At 38.9% G+C, this 26277-nt stretch overlaps 1 protein-coding gene across 6 annotated transcripts; it reads left to right on the forward strand.

Moving 5' to 3' along the window:
* Positions 1–711: 711 nt before the first annotated feature.
* LOC145464221 (uncharacterized) lies at positions 712–26277 on the forward strand. 6 transcript variants are annotated; one of them, XM_081448049.1, is made up of 18 exons: positions 6867–7252; positions 7391–7437; positions 9429–9517; positions 11559–11623; positions 11821–11936; positions 12339–12401; positions 13807–13872; positions 16142–16279; positions 16852–16905; positions 17339–17387; positions 17484–17525; positions 18228–18356; positions 18970–19016; positions 19281–19355; positions 19459–19530; positions 20031–20091; positions 20685–20824; positions 21185–26277. In XM_081448049.1, exons 1-18 carry the CDS (start codon positions 7187–7189, stop codon positions 24840–24842), a joined length of 4977 nt encoding a protein of 1658 aa, XP_081304175.1. In that variant the 5' UTR covers positions 6867–7186; the 3' UTR covers positions 24843–26277. The 6 variants fall into 6 exon arrangements, with proteins under 6 accessions (XP_081304174.1, XP_081304178.1, XP_081304177.1 ...); XM_081448048.1 differs by lacking the exons at positions 6867–7252; positions 7391–7437 and adding an exon at positions 712–956; XM_081448052.1 differs by lacking the exons at positions 6867–7252; positions 7391–7437 and adding an exon at positions 963–1438.

Genomic DNA, 26277 nt, shown 5'->3' on the forward strand with positions numbered 1-26277 from the left:
TGATTGCATCTTTTTATAGCCATCTTTGAAGTGGGTTTCTTTCTTCTTTTGATGTAAAAATAAAATTATTTGGCTCCACCCGCCATACTTGCCAAATTATACAGAATGCAGTCGTTTACATTTCAGTTACACGTCACAGTTCAATTTTCCTCTCCCAGCCCCTGTCGGAGCTTTATGTCACTCTACTTCGCCCCTTACCCCTCACCCCTCACCCCCAAAACCAAGAAAACTTCTGGGTTCTCCGCCACTGCGTGTTACAGCGAAGACACTCGAACCAGGAACACTACACATTTGTTTTTTTTTTTTCTTTTTTGATTACCCAGCGAGAGGTCTTCGTATCAGCAAAGGAATTACAATCTTTCACATTAACGACGCTAATCCTTTGTGTTTTTATGAAGATTTCTCATTGCCTTTTCACCAAAAAATAAACAACAAAATGTCAAGTGTTTATGGTTCGAATGTCCTCACTATGTGCGTAAAGTGAACTTGATAATCCCAAATATTTCGAAAACAATGACAATGATGATGACTGCCACACAAGTGGCATCATTTTGATTAAGGGTAGAGCACCTTTAGCTGAGTTACAGAAAATTACGTGTTCTCAAGTTTTTAAGCTTTAAGCTTTAAAATTTATATAGTCTCTACTAACGAAGCATTAAAATTTCACTTTGCACTTAGTTCCTCCCCAACTCCTCAAGGAACAAAACTATTGCTGGAGGAGCAAAATATGAGGAAGTATCTATTTTGAATGTAGATTGAATTTCATCTCGGTCACAAGACCAACGAACCGCATTGAGATTGAAAAGATAAAAAGAGTTCACAAGGTCAGTTATTCTCATGTATTCTGATCGAGCTGATATGGCAGCGAGTTCTGTTTCCACAAAGCTCTCGGCCTTTGTTGTTCCAGTTCTTCAATGTATCTGTAATTCTCTCATCGGGGAATCGCTACTACAAAGGTGTGGTGTAATAGTCATGAATAATCTACTTACAATAGCTTGTTGAGTTAGTTAGGAGCAGATAGAAAGCGGCAAGAGATAAATAAGATTAACTTAACTCCTGGAACAGGTTATGATGTAATAGCTTGTATATAAGTTATAAAACCTCACTGGGCCGAAAAGTGTTGATATCATTATCTCTGTGCCGGCCAGGTAGGAGAAATTCTATCCCTAAACTGAGAAATAACTAGCGAGCGAATCTTACGCTCTACCAGGGCTGATTTTGTAGAGTACGTACGCGGAAGTGCCTGCCAAATAAACTGTAGTAGCTACTACCCTCCATGCTGATTTTAAATTTATGCAGAGACGACGCCGCAAAATGGAAAACAATTTAGACATTAGCTCTTCTGATCTCTAGGGAAGCTCTGCCCGGCCTTAGGAATGTAGACTGTCTTGAATTTTATTGATCATGATGTGCGAGGTCATATGCATATATGCACAAGGTAAGGAGGTTCTTAACTTCCGTTTCATTTGTCTGTCTGTAGTCCGAAGAATACAAATTATCAGTCCTACGTAATCGCACCGATGCAGTTATTGCCATGGTAACTCTAAATGTGATCTCTCGCCAAAAATAACACATGATAAATGTTGCTGATTTGATTTTTGATATTATATTTATGACATATAATGGTGGATACACGGAAATTTCAACCAAAAGTATTCAAATTTCCTTATTGACATTAAAAAAAATGTATTCAAGAACATGGCCTAAGATGGGAATCTGATCGATTCTCAGTCACAGCACCTACAACTTCTAAGCAGTTTGACAGTAATTCTTGGTTAGATTTTAAATGTTGAGAGTTTTAATTGGGATTTTTAATAATGAAGTAGTGAAGTATCAAATACCACTCTCGTCTCAAGTAAGCTTCGCTCAATCAGTATTTAAAAGGTACCGCGAGCATTGCATTTGATGGACTATATAAGTTGACACTTGGCTCTTACGCGAAACCACTCATGAATTACAAGGTCAATCTCACTCCATCATGCAAAACACTACATCCCGTTTCGTGTACTGACAACTGATATTCGCTTGGTTCTAGTTTAACTCTCAGTCGGCTAAATCATATTCTGTTTTGTTGCTGTTTCATCCTTTCATCCGTTCCTTAGTTTGATCGCTCGTTCGTTCTTTAGCTTTTTTCCACTTTCGTTCCTCCTTTTCGTTGGTCAATTCAATTTTTTTGTGCGTTTATTTTTCTTCTTTCGTTCACTAGTTCGTATCTTTGTTCAAAAGACAACGCACGTGATACGGAAGTAGAAAAATTGCTCTGTCATTGTTACATTTTAAAACTGGAGTGTATCTCCGGCTCCCAGACACCTGTTACACTTAAGCCTTTTCACAATTCAGACGAAACAAACTCTCCAGCATGACTACACCGACAATTCTTCTTCAAACTTATTGTTTCCGACAGAACGAAACGCGACGTTTCTAAGGATACAAAGCAAACCTCGTACAATGCTGTGTTTCGATTAATTTAAAGAGTGACGCGCGCCGTTAAAATATTCACCTGTCACGGCATTGTTTTATAGCTCACGGTAGTAAACAAGTTTTGTCATAATAGTTTTAGTACGTGCAAGACGCGGATCAAGCCTGACTGTGGCAGTACGCGATCGAAACAAGCAGAACTAATCAAAAAAATTATTCTAGTGCGTCTTATCTCAGCTGAGAAATTCTCCACGCTTTCCCGGTACTGTTGATGCGGCTATGAAAATATAGAAGTCCTTATCATGTTCTTTAAACTGCAAGGCGAGTTGAGAGCAATCTGGGGACGAGCGGAAAAGGTTGGCAGGTAAGGTTGAAGTTTGAGTTGTCGAGAGCTTGTCTTAACTGACGAAGTCAAGTGCGAATCCAGTTTTATTCCCTGGAACGTTTCGTTGACGGGAGCTGGGAGACGTCGTGTTTAGCCTAACAAATGGGAACCAAGTTCTCGGCTGTTTTGCAGGCTAACGTATATTTTGGTTTCGTTTGTGATCTTCGAAATCCGAGTGATTTGCGTGAAAATTCCCATATCAATTACACCAAAAACTAACCTATTAAATAAGACTTGAAAATTAAGGGGGCGTTGCTATTTAAAAGAGCTGAAGCTAACAGGTTGCGATGTCTCCTGCGCCAAACCCTTCTTTGTATATTAGATATATATGTTAAGAAGCGCACAATATAGAAGTTATGAAAGAAAAGAAATTTCCATCGATTTTGTTATTCCACAGTTAAATTTTATCGAATTTTTTTTCTTCTGCGCTACAGATTTCGAGCAAAAGGTTTGATCCGATTTTCAGATTTCGGCTTGCGGACCTTGCGGAAATAACAATCGAACTAAAAGGAAATAAGTGTCAGTTTTTAAATAATGCGATATTTAATTTCATAAGAAAAAAAAATTTTACCAGAACATTTCGACCATAAAAGGTTACGTTACAAGCAAATCCCTCATCATGTCGACTCGGCACGGTGTTTTCTGATCGTGTGTGATTGACACAGAACTAGAACAACTAATAAATATGCACATAAATTAAAGTAGTTGCTAAAATATTGACACGGCTTTCCACTAGGATTAACAAATCATAACGTCCTATAACGACAATATAATTAGCTTAGAATCAGTGAATCGTGGCTTAAGAGCACGTTTACGAAAAGCGTTGTTACGGGTCCAGAAGACAGATTTGAAGACATTTTTGACACGCGGTATTCACATAAACCGTTTCTGCGCACGACAATGGCATAATTTATGAGCGGGTCGCATTACCACTGGGTTAAACCCGGTGGGACTTGAATTTCAAAATATTATTATTCGCGGCGATTATCTGAACACCGCACTCAAGTTTAGGATATGACAGTATAAAAGTGCTCGAAAAGACAAGATAACAATGTCCTCTGGAAATCGTGGAATTCTGCAAGTATTTCGCCGGGCGGCGAAAAAGGCTAAGAATTTCCGACTCTTTACCAAAAGGTGAGTGCGTTTTCCTGAAATGTACGTGTTAATGAATATCAAGTAGATTTGCGCGAAGCTCATGATCGTTGTCCACTGTAAACTCGTCGTAGCACAACTCTTTTGGTTTCCTTGTGCTCCAGGCACACCAGCCTGCAATCAGAACAGTCCTGTGTAAGATATTTCTTTGCCACACTGGCGATCGGACGCCTAAACATACACAATTTGGGGTCTTTCTCGTCAGCGATCGAGGTGTATACGGACAATAGGCAAACGGCTGGATTTTGACTCTTGTTTAGCAAAACAAAGCTCAAGATTAAACGTTGCTTGTACAAAGCTAGGTTGAAAAATTTCCTTTTATAGTCAAAAGATCAATTATTATTGTATTACTAGAGAGAATTATCTTTTTTGTCATCGAGAAGTGGTTCACTTCCTTAGCAGGTTTCAAGACCTTGCTTGTTCAATAATACAGCTTAATTTCTTTTGTTTCGGCTTGTTTATATCTGGCAAAAACTTTAGGGATCGAAGCGACATATCTGATTTCGCATAACAGGCGTAACCAACTTGCAAACCCGAAGGCGAAGATCATAATATCAGTATCTGCTGTTCGGTAATTTACGATCGGGCAAATTCGATGATTTAGAAGGTCAAAGAACTGTGCAATTGAGCATCGTTAAGGTCGGCAACTATTTTATAACACGACATGCGGTATAGTTTTGAAAAGGCTGCTTTGTATATCTAAACCGCGTACGGAATGAAATTTTTATTGAAACTTCGATCAAATTATAAAAGTTCACGCGCTCTGGTCACGCGCGCCTCACTCTTGGCGGAAATGAACAAGAAAAAACTTGAAATCGCGAAGCAAACTGAATTTAACAGGCTTCAAAATTGCTAGGTAATTTTCTCGTATGTTCTCTTTGATATTCCAAGCAGAAATGAAGGCATTTTATTTGACATAAAACATCTTCTGCTTGATGTACAATGTCGTCAAAAGCGACAGTACATCAATACATTGGCACGTTCTGTTTACCTTTGTCAGTAATGTTTTTTCGTTTCTCTAGTTATTGTTTACTCTACTGACAATAGATTGCTTCCTGACATAATTAAAACTTTTCCGGTCTCTACTATTTTGGTTAACTAGCAGAATTACATCACAACAACATTGATTATAATAATTTAATGGTCTATGGGAATTTGTCACGCAAGAAAAATATTAGAACTTGTTACAACCTCGCAACTTACGCAACGGGCGAACTCACTGTACAAACAATTGTTCCTTTGCAATAAAACATTAATGTCCTTGAGGTAAATCGAATGTTTTTGTTTACTTTCAGTCTGTGACATATGTCAACTGTAAAGATCTAATAGACTTAAGTTTAAAACCCCTCTGCCATGCTAAGCTCTAAACTAAGATTAAGGAAGTCTACTGTACTAAAATAAGTACATTGAAAGAAAAATGCTGAAAACTTTTGTACTAAATACATACATTCCATCTTCAGTTTTCTGCAACGAATATTAGTAAAATTGACACTGGAGTGGGTGAAAAGCTGACTTTAATTGTCCTAAGGGATGGAGTTTACTTAAATTATCCCTGTAAATTAAAGGCGTACCATTTTCTATAAAAGTAACCTTCTGAAGGAATGTGAAAGAGGTGTCGTTACCTTTTTCAACACATTGCTGCCTTTTCCGCCAAAACAATGATTTTATACAATCGTAACGGTTTGGTCATTAGGGAGGAGCCCCCCTGTATAAGCCGTTGTTAATTGGATACCCTCCCACCAGCTTCTTACATGACCTCTCCACGTGCGCGCCCCTCCTCGTAGGGAGGGACTGGTACCCAAACTATTCTGGTTAAGATGTAATGCCAAGGTCACCGGAGCGCTTATAATAAGCCTGTTCAATTGTTTTCATTCTTATCATAGCTTTATGTCTATTTCGTGTTCTCTTGAATGTGCATCAGTGTCGAGCGATCACACGCGTTTACGCGAGATTCTGTCAGCTTTCGTGCAGGTTGTACCTGTGAGTACATTCCTCCCGGCATGCCTTGTATATTGCCCAGTATATTGTTCGCCAATTTTGAATCACTACCGGTTCGGAAGGGCGCGTAGAGAGAATAGTGGAATTCAAACAATTTCGTTTTTCCGGCAAACGAACATAACAGCCGCGGTTTTTAAATTGAGACGATTAGTTTTCCGTTCAATGGCGACACAAAGCTTCAGAATGAGAGAAGAAGGAAGTTGGTTAATGGAATAACACTGAATAACAACTTCCGAGGGTTTGTTGTTAGGGATATAAAGCAAAAATATCGTGTTGTTTGCGTGTAAGAAATAGCCAGAATTTCTTAACGTTTTAAATCAATTTTGAAGAAAACAAGCCCCGCAACTTTAGCAAAAAAAAAAAAAAAAACAGTGTTGACTATTAAATGTTCCCATAGTTAACTTTGTTCTTCTGTAATATGAAATAGTAATTCGGGTATTGATTGTTTTGAATGATTCTAATTGAATCTGATGGACATATTTGCAATACACGTTCTCCATTGCGAGAGAACAAGATCTTATCAAATCGTGATGATATTGAATTGCGTTACTTTTTCACGTAGACTGTAGACATTACCAGAAGCTTCAATGAGATCATTTCAACTACCCTCCCAGGCAATTTTGTCACGTGCAAATCTGTTTGACATACCGCAGATGAATTAAGTCAAGGAAAAATAACGGAGAACGAACTTGTGGATCGTAGCTGAGAAATCATTTGTATGGATTCATAAACAATGAGAAGACGGCACCTTCTTTTTGTTTTTTTGCGGTTAAAATTGTTCATTTCCCGTCGACTGAAGTTCTCGCGTGGGCATTGTTATGACAAGGAATATGACAAGGTTATGTCACGCTGACTTCCGGTGGGCGAGTTCAGTCAAGCATGCTTTTCGCCGGTTCTCCGTCATCTTCTTGTCGCAGGCAACTCGCCTTCACAAATGGAGGGAAAGGCATGATGTGGCACCTCGATTTACTCTCTGAGACTTTCCAAGATTTATTGCTCTGGTAAGGTCTTGTAAACAACGGTAACAGTGTCTGAAAACGCCGCGAAAACAAGAAATTTAGCTGAAACGAGGCTTGCAAACAATGAGCATGCGCAGAAGCGGCTATAGCGGCCAAATCTTTTATTTTCGTAAGCTGGAAATGACCCAAGCAAAACTGCTGTCGGGATTTTGATCGGTGATTTAGATGCACTTTGCAGTCGTAGCCTTTGGCGATGTGATATACTCGGTCCAATATGTCTTTAGTGACTGTGTTGAGGTCTCCGTCGACATCGGAATGTACGAGCTTAGGCACGGAATCGGTAAACTGCAGTTTTTGCACACACCTTCGTCGATGTTGACAATCTTGTATCTTTTGTCATGATCATGTTTTATGGTCTTGAGGTTTTCTGCACAATTCTGCCTTGTGCCGACCTTTTATTTGATTGATACACTTTTAGGACGTTGACGAAGATCAGGAAGATAGTTCGCTGAATCGATCTAGAGCGTAAGTTGTTTTATTTGGTTTTCTTAACTGTGAATCACAACACGTCAAGTTCGTATTGATCTGTGAGAGACATACAGCTGTATCTTGTTTCGCTGATAGTTCGGCTCTGTTATGAGGAAATTGCTTTCTTTGTCGACTTTTAAGCGTGTTCAGGCCTGTCTTTCTTTGGTTACATGCCAAGCATCGAGGCAATCTGGTTTAATTAAAATCACAGGCAAGGTTTCGCTCTAAAAATATGTTTCGTCGGTGAAGAGTGATTGATAAAAACCAAATCTAGATGTGACTTAACTTATCTAGGCCAGTTGCATAATTTTTCCTTCTTGTTTTGTCTCGTTCACCCTTCGAGTTTTGCTTTTCTCACAACTTTGGACGTTATTTCTTTGGAATGTATTTTGTGAAATGAGCTTTTGTTACTTTCTTAGATTGTCAGTTATTTTGAATGAATGGTCTTGAATTAGCTTGAATTGCTGGGGTCAAAAGTGTTGAGAGATTGAGAGCCAGATAAAGATTGTAATGCGTCGGTATTTAAAAGCCAAAGACCAAAATAATTTGCCAAAAATAGAGGGCATACAGATGTGGTCAGTCTATGTAAGAATTCCATTTTGTCACTTTCTGGCCAAAGGAAATTGTTTTGTTCAATGTTGGCATCAGTGTCTCTTTTGTGTCAATAAGTGTATTATGGGGAAATTTCAATGAAAGTTTTCTTGCAGAATATTTTGTCACATTTTTTCATTTACATTTAGGGTCGTGTCGCACAAGAGCGAATTCACATATTTCCAATTTTTGGCGAAGAAAAACTTAACTGCTGTCCTCCTGGCAGATATTTAATACACATTTCTAAGACGATATATTTAGCTTATCAGTATACTACATGTATGTTCTGATTGGTCAAAATGTTGTGGACTGTTTTAACGGCCCACCACATGGAAATTGTACTCATTTTGTGAAGGTAACAGACCATGCAATGCTTTGTGTTATTACAATGTTCTATCTGCACAATAACCCCACTTGAAATGTTGGAAGAAGGCGTAAATAACTGTGGTTAATCACCTGCATTTTATTTAGCACATGATATCTTGTTGTTGGGGAATCGGATATAAAATCCCTAGTGGTTAATTGTGTAGTTAAACGACAGAAACAGTAGAAAGCATGGTCTGTTATCACATGTAGGTACAGAAATGGTTTTAGTAATGGTTTCCAGTGGTTATTTCCTACATATATTAATATAATGTTGTGCGTGCCACTGGAATAACAAGTTTTGTTAGACACTTAGAAATTTGTGTGGATTGTATTCTTACATGTAAGACCCACCCTGAACTTAGCACCTTCCCTTAAATAATCCCCCCTTATAAGATGGGAAGCTTTGGATAATGCTTTTAATTAGAAAGGATTAATTTGGCATGCACTTAACAGATTTATTTACTAATGGTTATTTTGATCCATTGTTCCATTCAGGGTTTCCTTTGTTTTTTTTGGTCATGCAATCTTAAATTGGGTTTTCAAAATGTATCTGGTCTAAGTTGCTTTGGATCCCTGCAGAGAGTATTGTCACAACTGAACGCTTCTAAAAGTTTTAAGCTCTTTAATGTTGCCGATCTTGTTAAGATTTTATGTGTTTGTTACTTTCCTGGTGTTGGTTAAAGTCTATTGTTTCACATTTCTGAAGCACACATTGTGAATATGCATACAATAAATAATAATTATTATTCGGTCTGAAATAAAAAAAGAAATTGATTACTGTTGCAGCAGTTGCATTCAAACTTCTAATCCTCTCATAGCTGGATCTAATTTGTTACTCACAATAGTACAGTCATCAGCATCAACATGTAACTTTGCTAGTGACAGTTAATAATATTATTATGAAACAAAATATACAGATTATCATATCCAGGTGGGAAAAGAAATATTTAAGCTCTAAAATTGTCTCAATATACTCTGTTTTTTCGAAGCTGAGCACTAGATAATTATGCTTGTTACTTTTTTTTTTTCAGGTCAAGTTTTGAAGGGTTCTTTGCATCCAAAGGAGCAGCATATGCACTACCCGATGGAGACTTCGCTCGGCAGGCTACCAAACATGGAGGTAAGGAATCAAAAGGATTACAATCTCTTCTTATGCAAATGAAGTTTCCTTTAATCAAGCAGTCAAGCAGTTACAGTAGCTTTGAGATTTCAAAACTGTCTGACTTACATTATATTATACACTTAATTACTGGTCCTGGAGGAAACAGTTTGTTTTCCCAGGAAGTTGAGGGAAGCATCAAGAGTCAAGGGAAGACAAAACTGAGTACACGTTTTCCCAACTTAATTAATAAGTGTTTCTTGAGTTTTATAACTTGTAAAGTACAGTGAAACCCGGCTCTATGGACACCCGCTTAATATGGACGCCTGCTTCTAACGGACAGTTTTCATTGTCCTGACAACTAAAAAGCTCATATATTTTCTCTTAAATTAGCCTGCTTCATACAGACACCCAGATAATGCAGACACTTTATCATGTTCCTTTGGTGTCCGTATTAATGGGTTTCCACTGTAATAAGACCAGAAGGACTACCCTAAGTCAAAATATTACCTCTGGTTAATGGAGGAGCAGGTGGCAATTGCTTAATAATATTATTGTTGCTTACCAGGCGACATTTAGATTTAGCACTTGCCCCATGACCATAAATCAGCCAGTAAGAGCGCATGTTACTTTCCACTAGTAAACTTCAGCTATATACTTAACATGTTGTTCAGTTTTGGTCAAATATGTCTTGTTTGTTGGATGTTATTAAGTGTTTTTACATGGTAAAATATGTTAAGAAATCAGTTTAATTGATCTCTAAAATAGTGAATGCTTCCTGAGGTGAAGCCAAAATTTAAGGGTTGTGCTTTCACTAGGACAATTTTGGCTAGATAAAGTCGGAAAAGTCTGGAAATGCAGTGAAAACAGTTCATCTTGAGTTAAGCACTCTGTTTTCACCATAAAAAACAAGCAGTTATCTCACCAATATGACTGGAAATTCACGCCAAGTCATACTACCTCCCAAGATGGTATAACCTGTCCTAGTCAATGCCTCAGCCGATCACATACATGTACTGTGTAGTGACAGACGCCTGCTAAAGAACCTGGCAGTTTTATTTTCTAGACGCACGCATTGCGGTTCAGTTTGCGAAACAGAACTTTTAAAATGGCAGATGAGTTCAACAGTCCTTCTCATTTATTTTGGTGTACCATTCCTACGGTCCCATTAGATTCTCCTGCCAGTTCCTCGGCCAGAACCCTACCTATGACATGGCATCGCTGTTCCAGCATTACAGCATTTCGTCACATCTTCCTCTTTAAATGAATTTTCTGGGGACATTAATTGCATCCTCTTGAAGAAATGCCTTCTCTTTTGCATAAATATAGCTAGAATCAGTACAAAAGAAGTCATAAAGTACTTCCTCTCTCAGCCATTTTTTAAAGTTGCGTGCTTTTGTAATTTGAATCTTCTGAGTCAGCGGGTTAAATTCTGGGTTAGATTTCCAGTGAAAACAGATGTCATATTTAACTGGCAAATGTTGGTCTGTAAACAAACACCTAGAAAGAAGTAATGTTTAACGAGTTAATCGGAAAATGTAACCAGGGAAAACAAAATTAAATAGTCCAGGTTAACAGTGCAATGTTCCCCTCTTATCACATGTATTTGGTGAGAAACAAAATTATTTCATAATTTGTCAGAAGTCAGGAACGTAAGTGAACTTGGAGTAGCCAGTGAAAGCATATGCTGTGGGGGAAATATTCCAGCTGTAGAACAAGTGTATAAATGGGTATTGGTGAATTAAATGCTCAGAGTTACCATACTTCTAGCTAGTCTCTTCATACTATGGAAAATGATAATTATATAAGCTCTGCTGGTATGCACCATTTGGTCCACTGCAGTCTTTTATACTATATTCTCCAATATTTAACAACAGCCCTGACACGTATTTGCAAAATATTGTTCTCTTGGTTTGAATTGGCCATAACCATATTATTTTGATCAAACTGTTGCAATTACTCAACAGTTATGAAGTGAGAACAATTACTGTAAATTGCATAATTACGATTTTAACAACAGTTACTCATACAATTTTTTGCATGACCTTTATTTCTATTTCAGGGGAGATGCAATTACATTTGCAGGCCATGGTCAACTTGTTGCGGGATGAAGATGTTCTTAGACTCGTAAGACTGATTATGATTGGTTCAATTTTTGTTCTGTACTGTACACACATTTTGGGATAAATATTACTTATTTTATGATATGTACATGTAATACAAATTAGGTGCTGTTAGTATGAATTTAATGTTAATAACAAAATTATTTTTAAAACAATAATTATTAATTGTCTATTTGCTGGTCTCAACATTTCTTTCCGTAGGTTGTTAAATTGGAAAGCCAGTATCCAAACAGAATTCGCTATCTAACAATTGTGTCAGCATTTGGTCAAGATGAAGAAGAACAGAGTATTGTCATGGGTGTGGATTGGACTGACAAGTAAGCGAGGCAGGTTTTATATGTGATGACTCTAGCCTCATGCCCAGAGATTGAAAACTCTTCATCGTCTCATACCTACCCACACCTAAGGACCAGTATCAGAAACAACAGAACAGAAACATTAACACTTATATGAGTTTCACCTACAGGTCCACTGCACTGTGCAGGGTACACACTGGAGCTTTAGTAGGTTTAGTCCCCAAAAGGGTGTCATCCACAAACTTAAATATGATATTCTTGCTTTGAGATTTTATGCTGGGAGTGTTGAGGTTGCAATGCTATGAGTGCAAATGATTACAAATAATCATCAGTTTTTAAACTGATCATCCAAAAATGTAATTTATTTAGTTAATTTTGATTTTCTTGTGTGATGGTACATGATTATTTTTTTTTGCTTTTCAGGGCCACTATTGGTCTGGTAATTCCGTTGTATAGAGACACAACCATTAATCTTGATGGTGATGGGTGAGTAATTAATTGCAGTCACTTTGTGTCTAACTTTGTAAACCTGCCTTTTGAGATTGTGCGGTTTCAGAAAATCTTCACGCTTTCCCCATGGAAGTGATTGGAATATCCCAGGGAGGAGGGGGTGGGGGCTCCGTAATGAACAAAAAATGCAAAGAAATGTATGAAGCTTAATTAAGCTTAATTGGAATTTCCAGAGGGGTGGGGGGCCTTAGAAAAAAATCCCGGCAGGTATATTTTGCATGGCGCAGGTTGCCGGTTGCAGGTTGAAATTTAATTTTAACTGGAAAACCGCTGGCACTAAAAAGAAACGTACAGGTGGTAGACTTACCGTGACTGTTACATGACGCTGTTTGCAATCGCTCAGAAAGGTGGCTTGCACCTAAGTGCCAAACCCGCCGAAGCGATGGGAGGAGAGTATATTCCTATGATTTTAAGCCTGCAATGAATTATTGTTTTTGAAGAAACAGCTGAAATATCATCTGAAACATCTGCTGAATTTGGTTTCTTCCCTGTGAATACCAAAATGAAAGCACACTGAGTTTGTGCTAGTATATTGCGTTGGTTAAAATCTTATATTATTTCATTTCGTTATTTATTTGCTTCATTTGTGATGGCAATCTTCTGTTGTTAAGGGAAGTGTAGCTTACAGTTGTTGTTGACACTACGCCTAGAGATTTCGAACTCACACTCTGTTGAAGAGACTCGAGGAGCCCGTTGAGTATTGAAAGATCAAGCGAGGTTCGACTAGAAAAATAAATAAAAATTCATGTGAAGAAGAGCCGAGCGATAAGAAAAATACAGGACAGAATATAAAGACTTACAAGTGTTTACTGACTGTAGTGATGATGGTGAAGCTAGGTAGAGTATAGATTCCGCAACAATATTAACTTGAAGCTATAGAAAACGTTGAAAAGATTGGCGCGCTCGCTAGGAAACCATAGCGTTTAAATAGTATACATAAATACATCAATGGCAAGCTAAAATAAAAATTCGCATGTGGAGTCCTATAGGAAGACCTAAGCCAAATCTGGAATCAATAGAAACATTTGTGGAGCGGCCATTCAGATGGCTTTGAAGAGATTTCACTGGTTTCAGCATGTCGATCGATAAGTACTTATAATGGATCGACCGTGTTTTCACTATGTGAAAGAGGCGAACTTCTTTGTGTAAGAGCCCCTGACGAGTATATAGGTTATTAATTATTTTTAGTGTCAGCGGTTTTCCAGTTATAATTAAATTTCAACCAGCAACCTGCAACCTGCGCCCTGCAAAATACACCTGCCGAAAAAATCCCTTCCATGGGGAGGTATGGATATTGTCTGGAAAAGTTCTACACATTCTCAGGGGTGAGATTTTCTTATATTGTACTTAATCTCATCCAATTTTTACTTCAATTTGACAGTGGCTTCAAAGTGACTTCAGTAGACAAATCACACATTTTCAAGCCGATATCTGTTCAGACCATGTGGTGAGTTCATTAAGTGTAACTGTCAATAATTACATTACTGTACAAGCCTGCAAATAATTTTTGTCTATGAGCAGGTCATTTGTCAGGCCAAGGACATGTTTTGAGCTGACAAAAAGCTAGTCTGATCGGACAAATTCTTTTTTGCCGCTAGAAACTTAAAGTAAGAGACATTTGAGACATTTTGGTATTTCAGACCCTTCGCCAAAATGTTGGTTGCAAATTCAAATGGCTTAAAAGTAAAGTCAACTGAGTGTAAAATCGATACTAGCGCCAGAAAGGGACCTTTGCAGTAAGTCAGGTATTATTTTACCCCATGAAAATTGACAAATTTACAAATGTGTGTACCCCTAGTTTGCCTTCACTCACTTGATCAAGTTTCCTGCATGGACAGCTTGTCAGTGCAAAAACTGACCAAAACTCACTCACAATAACATTCAGAGACTTGAAAATTGGCTGAAATGAATTCTTCGACTTTTTCTGAAAGCAAGTTTCCCTCAACAATTTTTGGGGTCAATTGAATAAATAAATTTGCATAGATAGATGAAATTCAAATTGGAAGTGGTCATGACTACAAAGCGTGACTAATTTGTACATTCACACTTTTCACAAAAACATGTCTGTGGCACGGAAACTGATTCAAAATATATTGAACCACAGACGTAAAAAAAACTTTATAGAGCTTTAAAACTGATTTTTGATCATATGGACTGGCAATACATTTGGTTTCATTTTAGAGGTTGTAAAGTTTTTGAAAGCAATTGCATTCAGATAAATGAAACGTGAGAATTTGGGCTGTGTATCCAATTTGCATAATATTTAATATTTTAGGCCCAATTCAGACGCCGAACTTTCCATGAACTGAACCAAATACATTGAATTAAGTACATGAAAAGTTCGGCGTTTGAATCAATTGAGAACGGCTATTTGAATTTGGAACGGCCCAGCCGTTCTTCCCATCTAGCTCAGCTGGGAATTTCGGCTTTGGAACGTTCGGCTTTGATTCAGACGTCGAACTTTTCATGAGCCGAACCTAGTGCATAAATTATTATAACATATTTTACAAGCAGTTTTCGCTTTGTCTGAAAATCGCTGACATTTCAATGTGATTTGGTTTGAACTAAATAAAGTTCGGCGAATTAAGTTCGACGTCTGAATCAACAGGTGTACTTTTGATAATTTGGGTCGGTCCAAATTCGAAATAAGTTTGGCTCATGAAAAGTTTGGCGTCTGAACTGGGCCTTAGTCGAGTCAAATTACGACTAAAAACCACAACACTTGCACATAACAAACAACGAGTAACAACATATAAGACCTCAGATTCAAGTAGTTTTTCAAACGAACGTAATTCAGACTAAATAGGGCTTCACAATCTTTCAAGACACCACCGCAAAATGCGTAAATTAACACATAGCCTGAATAGTGGCGCTGATGTGGCGTGTTTACAATTCGACATGAAATTTGAGACAACGCATTCGACGTGATAAAATTATTTCTCAGAAATGGAATAAAAACGAAACTGATAACAAAGTCTTTTTGCATAGTATTGTGTGGCAGTATAATAAATTAACTTGTTCCATATTCGGCCACAAATTTCCAATTAAATTATTTTTGGTTTAGCAGAAATGCCCGGTCAGAGTGTCCGACCAGACTAAGCTTTTACCTGTCAAAACCTCAAATTTACCGGACAATTGTCTGGTGACCGACTGATATTTGCAGGCTCACTGTACGTATGACATGTATGAGGCCTGGTTCACACTGTCTGGCAACGTAACAGCATAATGACATAACAACTTAATCAGTGACATGTATGGTGGTAATGGTAATGTGAACATTGACATTAAGACATAACTAAAGGAAAAGACGAGGGTTAATTTTTTCCTTATGTCATTATGTTCATGCTATTACATTGCAATTATAATGTATTGTATTATGTCGAGATGTTCACACCACAAACATGACCATCTGATTAATAACCTTCTTAATTACATGCATGTGTGTCATTATGTTTATGTTGTTATGTTGCTGGTGTGAACAAAGCCTAAGGGGCACCCAGGGATTTTCCTGATAAATGTCCTTTACTTACAATTGAACTAAGAGAACAATGTTCTGTGAGTGAAGAGCACACTGTTCTATGAGTGTATAAACTAATGAATGCGCATTCAGATTCAGAAGTCTCACACATGTATTCAGTACTGTTGTACATGTATGCAAATGTGTAAATTTAGCGACTTGTGTTTGAAGGAAGTGTTTTGTCAATTTCCTTGCCTAGGACTGCCCTACAGTGGATTCACAAGTGTAGTGAGAATGCCAGAAAACACAACTATTACTATCTGAATGAGTCCTCACATGCTTGGGTTGAGTATTATTACAGGAAAATTTCCTCAGACAGACTTCGTATAAATGAATGGTAAGTTCCTTCTTGGAAAGAAGAATTTAATGTAGTATATTATGGACATATCTTTAGTAATTTATGAGTACTCATGTCATGTAGATGTAATGATTTGTAATTAATTATCTGTCAAGTACAATCAAACCTCCCTTGAATGGACTTGGGGTAAGAAACAAATGTCTGCTTACAAGGGATGTCCAGTAATAGGAGGTCAAAGCAGTACACTTAGTGCTTGTAAGAGGCTAGGACATTGAAGAAGTCTTACAAGAGGCTTCCTCCTGTGGGAGATATCTGAGATGTGTGTGTACTGTCTACTGTCTACAGTAGTACTTGTCAGAGTTTCATACTGAGCTGGACTTTGGTTCTGACAGTCAGGGGGTTATAATCCTGAGTTGACACAAATACTACATGTAGTTCCTTGGGTTATGTTCTTTACCAATTTATGAACAGGTTTACTTGCAGTAGAACTAATATAAATCACAAAATGCTGATAGGACACTACAGATACACAAGTTTTGTTTCTGCACATACAGTGCATGTATGAAGAGTTCACAATTTTGAACAAGATTGTGTCTATTTTCATAATATAGGGAGCAAATGGATGACATTGAGTCAAAACGTCCTGAATCTCCCATTGGCACCAGGTACAGCAATTGAGTTCTGTTTTGAAAAAAAAAATTAGAGAATTACATGTAAGCCTCTGGGTGACAAAATAATATTGCTTTTAGATAAATTTACTGCTAGCCTTCTTTTAATTCCCAAGTTAAGCATCTAAATTTACTATCCCTTTCATGCTAATTAGTTTGTGTTATCTCTAGTTTGTGTTACATGTATATTTTCACTTTTTTCTGATTGGTGCCTTAATCCTTAATTCTTATTTTCATCACACAGTATTTAACTATTTATTGATCATTTTCTATTGGTATTCTTGTAAACTGACAATGGATGATGTTTCATCCAAAACATGTCTTGTTGATACAATATGAATTTCAAACACATATCTTACTTTGTATTGCTACTAGACATTTGGTAATTATTAAATTTATTATATTAATGATAATCTGATTTTGTTTGTAGCAAAGAAAAAGAACTGATCATGAAGCTTATTCGCCACAAGCTTAGAGAGGTTAGTGCTTATCTTTAGTTCTGCGTATTGTCAGTTTTTATTTATGTATTTTTGGTCTGTAAATGTTGGAATTATAAACTCTGTTTTCTATTGCAGGTGATGATGAGAGTCGATCTTGAAGAAGTCACCAGTAGACAGGTAATGTAGAGAAATATCCACAGAGCTTACTGAAAGGGTTTTCTAGTTTCACCTTCAAAAGTCAATCTTTCTTAATAAGCAGGTTTTCAGGCAAGCAGAGAACTTCTGTCCCTGTAGCAGGAAGTAATAACAGTTTTTTGACTGCACTTTGATGGGATGCTAGTCGGACCATGGTCTCTATATGTCTCTACTTTTGTCTGTTTGCAATATTTCACTGGCAGCTGTTGTTCATACCCCTGGGTATTTTGCTCAAGGGAGTGGCAGATGACAGTGAGTCCATCACTTGTCCCATTGTAGTTCAAGTTAATTTGTACGCATTGGTTAGTATCAAAAGAAACTTCAGTGTGATACAGAATAAAGTATAAGTAAGAGTTACACTTGTTAAAATCTTAGAGGTCTACCTTTTTTGGAAGATCATATATTTATTACAGCTTCTGATACACAGCTTTCTTCTGCGAAGTTCAACGCGGCGATCAATTTTTTTTCATTTACGTCTAAGTTTCCATGCTTTTCACTGCAATACTTTTGCTGGTGACTAAATCTGAAAACTTAGGGGCCAGTTGACCCCAAGGCTTTTTCCTGAATGTCAAGCCCTGTTCTGTGACCATTTTATTATTTAAGCTAGTTGTGGACCTTGGTATTTTCCAATGTTGACTCTGGTGACTTACCTCGCATAATTCATGCATATGTTGTGCTTTTTAGTTACGAACCATGCTTGAAGCAGACACGCAAATGGAGCTGAAGGAGTACAGGTCATTTATTGATAAAGAGATGATAGTGATTATGGGACAAATGGACTCTGCATCCAAAATATTTGACCATGTTTACCTTGTAAGTAAAATCGATCTTCGTGACTCAAATCATGCTTACAATGAATATTTCATCTTTATCAAATCAAACATGAATGAGAAGTCTCTTTGCAAGTTATTTTGCATTTATATTGGTAACAATAAATTGTCTTGTTATATAAAAATGCACACATTTTTGTCAATGTGAAAAAGTGTTCTCTGAGTCTGTGTTTTGCTGGAAATTCTAGATGGTCTGGGGCTGATCTAGGGGCGTTTCTGGGGGTTTGGTTGAACTCCCTAAATTAAAAAAAATGAGACATTTTTATAGTATAACATGTTGACTTGGTCTCAGAATGCTGGAAATCCCATTTCCAGGTACCTCAATTTTAAACATTTTACAGGGGAGGATGCCCTGGACCCCCTGGACCCCCCTACAAGGGAGACCGCCTTTGTCACCCCCTTTTCTAAAATCCTGTATTCATCCCAGATAGTATTTCAGCTATGTCATCTGAAGATTGCAGCTCGTAGACATAAAGCTAGTTCATCTGAGGTGCCTTTGCTTAGCTCTTACAAGTAAAGCTTGTCTCTGTGTTATTATTCCTTTCAAACCATTATTTGAAGATCACTGTTTTAAAAACATAGTTTTATTGTTGCAGGGTTCTGAATGGAATGCCTCAAACTTGGAGGAACTCAAGGAAAATGGGTGGGTAAACTTTTTTTTGTCAGCTTTGAGGAGGGAAAATTTTTTGATGAAGCAACGAGTATCTTTTAGCGACTAACATTTACATTGTCCATCCAAATAACTGTCACAGTATTAATGAAACCACCTTTTGTAAGCAACTCATGTTGGCTTGATAAAGTGGATCTCCACATTTGGAGGTCTGACTTTATTGCAGGTACATGAATGCATACATGAGGTTTTCTTTTGACATGTTACTTATTTGTTCTCTCTTTTTCTATTATCTAGAGTTGGGTATATTTTGAACATCACAAGAGAAATCGACAACTTTTTCCCAGGAACATTTCATTATCACAATATCAGGTTTGTGTGTGTTTAGTTTTCTTGATTGCAAACACTTTGTACTACGAAGGCAGACACTTCGATATCATATTTTGTGACTTAATGTTGTTACTTTTTTCCTCAGAGTTTATGACTTGGATGAGACCGAATTACTTCACCACTGGGATAACACTTACAGATTCATACAGAGAGCTAAGTAAGAAATGATTAAGTAGAGAAACTCTAACTACATGTACAGCTTTTCGCACCTGTTAGCCAGGAGGTATTGCCATGCAATGCACTAATGTTAAGAGATTTCTAAGAACGGTTTTGTAATTTAATCAAAACCAACTTCATATTTAAATATAATCTGGCCAATCACAACAAACATACAAGTAATGTAATGAACCAATCACATCAAGGAGTCCGGCTATAGCGATCAGAGCCAAGCGCGGGAAAAGTTGGAAGCTGTGCCAAGCGCAGGAAAACATTCGTCCAGTGGTTAGCGCGGGAAACCTTCGAACTTTGCCAAGCGTGGGAAAACGCGCATGAAGCTATAGAACGATTGGTCTCCGGTTTGCTTTTGTTTGCGCTGATTGGTTATTGCATGTTGAACCAGTGTTTTTGTGCCACATAGAGAGCTCTGGAAGCGGAAATCCAAAGAATAAAAATATCGGTCCAGTCGTCAGTCAATCTCTTTTTACTTTTCTTGTTTAGGAATGCAGGCTCAAAAGTTCTCGTCCATTGTAGGATGGGCATCAGCAGATCGGCATCAACGGTAAATATGCCATTAATTATGTTCATCTTGAAAAGTTTAGCCTGAATTGTTCAAGTCCGTCAAGTGTAATCCGTGTTAATCTTCTCCATCCTTAACCATCCTTGTTCCTGTAATGTTTATTATTATCTCTTTGGTGTTTTTCTATCATAGTAAACTGTTATTTTCAGGTTGCCTTCAAGTTAAAGGTAATTTTGTACGCGGCTAAAATAACTCGAAATACCGTGACTGAGCTCCCTTGAGGACGTTCGCGCGAAAATGTTCTTCTCGATAGATTTTCTTCAAATTTCTACTGCGGACAGACAATGAATTACTTGTTTCGAAATAAATCCAGGCAAAGCTATAGCAATGGCCTTCTGCCCAATCATTGTTCATTTTATTACTTAGCACGCACATCGATGCATGACGTGGCTTTTGATTTTGCGTGCGTAGTAAGGATGCGCAGAATCAATTAGCGCGAACGTCCTTAAGTTTTATGTACAGATTTTTAATTGACGGACCAGGTGAGTGTGCAAACAAGTGAGGGAACTAGGTAGCGAATGAACGAATCCGTGCAGTTCTTAGCTTACTGAGTTTCATTTCTCATTTTGTATCAGGTGATAGCGTATGGCATGAAGGAGTATGGCTGGTCGTTAGGTGATACGATGAAGTACGTCAAAGCACGAAGAAGTGTTGTGCAGCCGAACGCAGGATTTTGGAAGCAGCTTATTACGTATGAAGGAATTTTGATTTCGAGGTAACTAATTAAAAATTAACCCAACCACAGGAGAACTCGCTTTAAACTGACAAGTACGTTAACCAAAACGCCACTAAACTTAGTTTGGTAGTGAAGCAAATCGTTTTTGTAGGAAGTCCTACAGGCTACACCAGCTTGTCTGCCAATACAGCCATTCAATTGTCATCACTCCCGACTCTCGAAGCGACCCACAGCAACGAGATTTTTGCAATCTAGCATCTAGACTTCCTGTTAATTGTCTTAAGGGTTTTTTGTCGAGTGTTATTCCGCAAGGTAGTGGTCTAACCCTGAAAGATCCTGTAGTTTATGGACAAGAGTTTTTATTGATTGTTTTTTTATTTTTTTGGGTGGTTGTTTCAGCAAACGGCGTGACCATTGGGCCGATGTAGAGGTGTCAAACAGCGCCGCAGCTGTAAAGAAGCGGAGAGAAAAATCTCGTAACTCTGCAGACGAGAATGACAAGCATCCCCAGATGGCTCTTCATGTAGAAAGCGTGGACACTGTTGATAATGTACCGATAGAAACTGAGTCCTCTTTAAAACTCAAGGAGTCTCCCGACGTCAGTATCAAAGAACTCTGCGTACTTCGGGCGACTTTGGACAGTACAGGTGAGCTCGTCGAGGGCACTTCGCTGGAAAGGAACGAGACGGAACGTGTGCCCTCGACGAGTTCACCAATTGGTCCGGACCCAGAGTCGACCGTTGAATCCAGTAAAGAGGCCCTTGAGGGGCCTAACTATGTACCACCCAGTTCTCACGCTTCGGAAATCCCTATCAAGACTTCGCTACAAAGAGTTAGTTCAGATCCTACTTTGGCAAATGATGACCAAAAGAAGAAAGGAAAGGATGAGGAATCTATCGGAAACTTTCGTAGGTCGTGCTCTTTACGAGAGCGTGGAACAAGGAAATTACAAGAATTGCACTCGAAAGCTAGGTCCGCAAGCGACGAAAATCTCAAGGACTTCGAGCGAAAAAAGAAGCAAATTCTGGGCTTGGATGAACCAGAGACGAGCGATTTGCAGGACGTAAAGAACACTTTTGAAGGTCTCCTACCGAGCGACTTGCATGGTGTACTTGAAAGCGGATTTGTCAAACGGTATTCGAGAAAGTTTGAAGGTGTTGATGATCTGCCAGAGCTTGAGGGTAATGCTGCTTTGACGTCGACGGAAGAAGTACGTGTTGAGTGTGCGCCTGCAGAAGGCGATAAGATCCCCGAAGAGGAACAAGACGAGAGTATGCCAAACGAAGAACCCGAACCGGGCGTTGTAAAGAAGCACAAAGAAGGTTACGAACTGAAGCATCGGGAGAGTTTGAAAAGGCGGGCGTTGCTTCAGCGAGGCGGTAGTGATGAAAGGAAAAGCGCGAAACAAGAAGGAGACGAATTCGAAGGCTCTCTTGCTGTTGATGCTGATTCAGAGTCACTGCAAACCGCAGGAGAATTGGGAGACGAGCTTAGAGGTGTTAACGTCGTAGCGCTTGTTAAAAGGGTTAACGAGGATATGAAGAAGGAAGTGAATGTTCGGAGAATATCTGCTTCGAAGAAAGAACAAGATCTGCGAGCATATGTTGAAAAAGCAGGGGAACGAATGAAGAACGCTCTGGTTAATGACGAAGACGGAACCTTGCCGAAAGATAAGAGCACTGTGTCTAATGAGGTAGATTCTGAACAAATCAGTGAAGCGTCTTTTACTGGGAAAATCAAACGAAACACTCGTGTCTTTGTACTTGAGGAAGACTCGCCGGATTTACCGTCAAACGATTCGCAGTTAACAGGAACATTGGAGAGCAGGCAACCGGTTGTATTGAAGCCGTCTGTTGCGCACAATGTGAGTACTAGCGTAGAATCCGTTATGGAAGGGAAGCTACAACCTTTGGGCCTAGAGGAGTTAGAGAAAGGAACTGGCGACCAGCAGGCCAGAGAAGTCAATCAAGAAGTAGGTTTATCTGTATCAAAGGGGAAAACAAGGAGCGCGGACGCCTATACGGAGCAGGAAAATCGTACTATTTCACAAGATGGCACAGAGCCTTCAGAGATTACTATACAGCAAGCAGTAACGTCTGAATTGCTAGAGGACAAAAAAGACGAACAGAGTGAACAAAATTCAGAAAACATTCTTCAGAAAGGTCTAGTGAAACGACACAAGCTGTTAATTGAAGGAAAGCTGCAGCCGTTGGATCAAGAAATTGAAAAAAGTGTCGAGAGACCAGATGGACAAGAAAGCCATTTTGCAGTCGGTCAGAAAGGATCTTCATCTCTTTCAGAAGGTGAAACGGACAGTGCGGCCCTGCATACAGAACGGACAGAGGTGAATGTCGTACAAAATATGAATTCTGGTATGGAGACCGAAGAAAAGAGTAATTCAGAAACAGCAAAGCCTTTTGAGTTGTCCAAGGACGGGGAAAGCACAGAGGGCGGACACGACACAGACATCGTCCCTCCGAAAGGTCTTGTCAAGCGTCACACGTTGTTAATCGAAGGGAAGATAACTCCTTTTGATCAAGAGTTAGTGAAAAAAGTCGAGAAAGAGACTGGAAACGAAACTGGATGTACAGATGACCAGGACGCATGCGCATCTCCTTTGAAAGGGGATAGACTTGTGGCTATTGATTCACAACAGGATGAGCTGAGCGCCACGCAAGACTTGAGGGCGGGCGTGGAAGCACTGGAAACTGGTGTCTCGGGAGCACAAGAACCCTCTACATTGCCGGAGGGCATAGAAGACAAGGGGAGTGAACAGGACACGGAGAATGTCCTTCAGAAAGGTCTAGTGAAACGCCACACGCTGTTGATCGAGGGAAAGCTACAGCCATTAGATCAAGAGTCCGACAAAGATGTTGAAAAAGACGATGGTAAAGACAGCGAGTTGGTTCTTGACAAGGAGGCCGTTCTGCCAGTTGAAGATCAAGGACAACTGCGATATCAAATTGAGGGAACAAGTGATTCGGAAGTTGAGCAATGTGCAGAAGAAAACCAGGACAACGAAAGTGTGTCTGGTTTGGTCAAACGAGAAAAACTGCGTATCGAGGAGCGCCTGCAAACTACTTCTGCGGAATCCAAACCAGAGCTAGAGCAGGAGTTGGCGGGCAGTGACATTGCCGTGCTCGAAACTGTTGATGCAAAAGAAGGTTGTCAGGAAGTCGACACAACGGAAAAGCGAGGCGAGGAGATCGAGCAGATAAAGGGAGAAGACGAAGAGCACAGCGAGGTCGCTGTGGATACGTCAAGCGTGGTTAGAGTAAAAGAACAGGCTCAGCATTTGGAAGGCATCATTCGTGTCACACAGGATGGGGAAAAGGTTAAGAGCCAAACATCAAAAGATGGTGATCCCAAGTCAAGCGACGAAGCTCCGAAATTTTTCATAGTTCCACGCTCGGGTTCTGACGAGAATATAGATGAAGGAAACGAAGTGAACACTGTGGAAAAAATCAGCGAAGACAAAATGGATGTCGTGAGTGACAGTGCGGTAAACATTTCTCTTTTGAAAGCTCAAGAAAACCTAGATTCTGAAAAGGAGAACCTTGAGTTGGACAATGAAAACTTTGCGAATGTAAAGCAGAGAAGGCAGATCTTTGAAGATATTGTACGGGATTACGATAAGGACAGTCGGAAAGGCGACGAAGAGAGCGAAAACAAAAGCAACTCGCTTCGTCGGCACGAATCGATGCCGAAGATGACTCGTGCAACCGACAAGCCTGCTTTGCGTCGTCGGTCGGTTTCGGATGTGACCGCAACGGTTTCGTCGGGTTCCCATCGTGGAGTTGGCTACACCATTGAATTCAGGAAGAGAGTTGATGGTTCGTCGAGTTCGTCATCACTGCCTCGTGACTGGAGCCCTCTTGAGCATAGACAACGACGGGAAGACAAGGACGTATTTTTCCCTGAAATTTCCCCTGAAGACAAACTCAAGAAAAATGCCAGTGTCGAATTTAACGACCGCCGGGATACTTGTCAAAGCGTGAAGGAGACTATTCAAGTTTTAGATTCCAAGAATCAAAGAAACATTAGTAATATTAGTTAGAGATCAACGCTTGGCGCGAGTAGAGCGAGTTTCAATTGGGTGTCGAAAGTAATATAGAAATGGAATAGTCTTGCTCAAAATGCTCTATGATTGGCTCGTAGCGCTTCCGCCACCTACTCGACCAATCACGACTTGGTCACGTGTGTTTTACCGCGCTTTGCGCTGGTGACGTATCAATTGCTTCGTGTTCTCATTGGTTGTGTCGTTTGCGACTGTGTTGTGATTGGTCATTATAATTGCTTGAGTCACTCAAGTGAAAGCCGCTCTTGTTCATGTGGGATCGTCATAAATTTGCATATTTTCAAGAAAATTGTTTTTATTTTGATATATAAATTATGCATGCAGATACATAATAGATAATTTCTGAAGAAAATTACCCGTTGTACATAGTCATTTTTAAGGAGAAAGAGTTTGAATTTTAGCTACCAAATTAGACGTAGTTTTATTCTTGGTCTGTTCTCTTTCAGTGGAACAGCGAATTTTTCTGAAATTTTAATTCAAAGCCAATTTATATTTGTTGTGAATGTTCTGGTTCAACACAGACGTGTTCAACTTAAGTTAATTTTGATATGTTTTTGTTAAGCAGTCCGACACATTTTTCTTGTTACAGATATCGGACAGGGGAAAGTTTTAAAAGATAGGTCACGCTAAAGGTTCCAAGAAATGTCACTTGACCACCTTGAAAATGAACTTATAGGATCCTTTCGATACCTTATAATTCAGCTTAATAGCGAGGCCTAGAGATACATGCCATTCAATTTCCATTGTTTGTGTCCTCCAGGCCTCGCTGCCGGGCTGTATTTTAGAATATCGAGAACAGTGTATTCAAAACGCATCTTTGCAGTACTTGACCGAATACGGACAGAATCACTATATAGTGAAATTCTAGCGAACTCTTTCAGCTAGATTTCAAATCTTGAGACTTTGAAATGTATTTTTTAAATGCAATCGTTTGAACAGACAAGATTTCGTTGACCACGCTTGTGTTTTCTAAGTACAAATTCGCAAGAGAATTACGAAATCAATCAGACAAGACTTGAACTCACGAGTCACTCATGAAATGATTGCATTCTTTTCTGACGTCGTTTTTCAGACTCGTTTGCGAAAATTAAGTTTCCTATGTAATATTTTGTGAAATACAAAACAATTTTCAAATTAGAAATTAGGTCGTCATGGACAATGCGAAATTTCACCCAGTATTTTTGAAACCATCACTGAACTCGTATTTGAAACACTAAGATTCGGGCAGCAAATTTAGTGTCACCTTGGTTTCTCAAAGAAAAATTTTCAGCCAATTTTTTAAATTGATGTGTAATTTTGCAGAATTTAATTTGATCGATCAGAAAATCATGTTTATCGAGCGATGTTTCGTACAGAATCACATATAGTAATATTTAATTGAGTTGTCAAGTCTTAAATAAACTATTTATTGTGA

The sequence above is a fragment of the Orbicella franksi genome, chromosome 12, assembly GCF_964199315.1.
Source record: "Orbicella franksi chromosome 12, jaOrbFran1.1, whole genome shotgun sequence".
Classification (NCBI taxonomy): domain Eukaryota; kingdom Metazoa; phylum Cnidaria; class Anthozoa; order Scleractinia; family Merulinidae; genus Orbicella; species Orbicella franksi.

Coding starts and splice junctions, on each gene's coding strand:
- LOC145464221 (XM_081448047.1), top strand. CDS start 6,833: ATGCTTTTCGCCGGTTCTCCGTCATCTTCTTGTCGCAGGCAACTCGCC. Junction 12,402..13,806: donor ATTAATCTTGATGGTGATGG/GTGAGTAATTAA, acceptor TCAATTTGACAG/TGGCTTCAAAGTGACTTCAG. Junction 20,825..21,184: donor GAAGGAATTTTGATTTCGAG/GTAACTAATTAA, acceptor TGGTTGTTTCAG/CAAACGGCGTGACCATTGGG.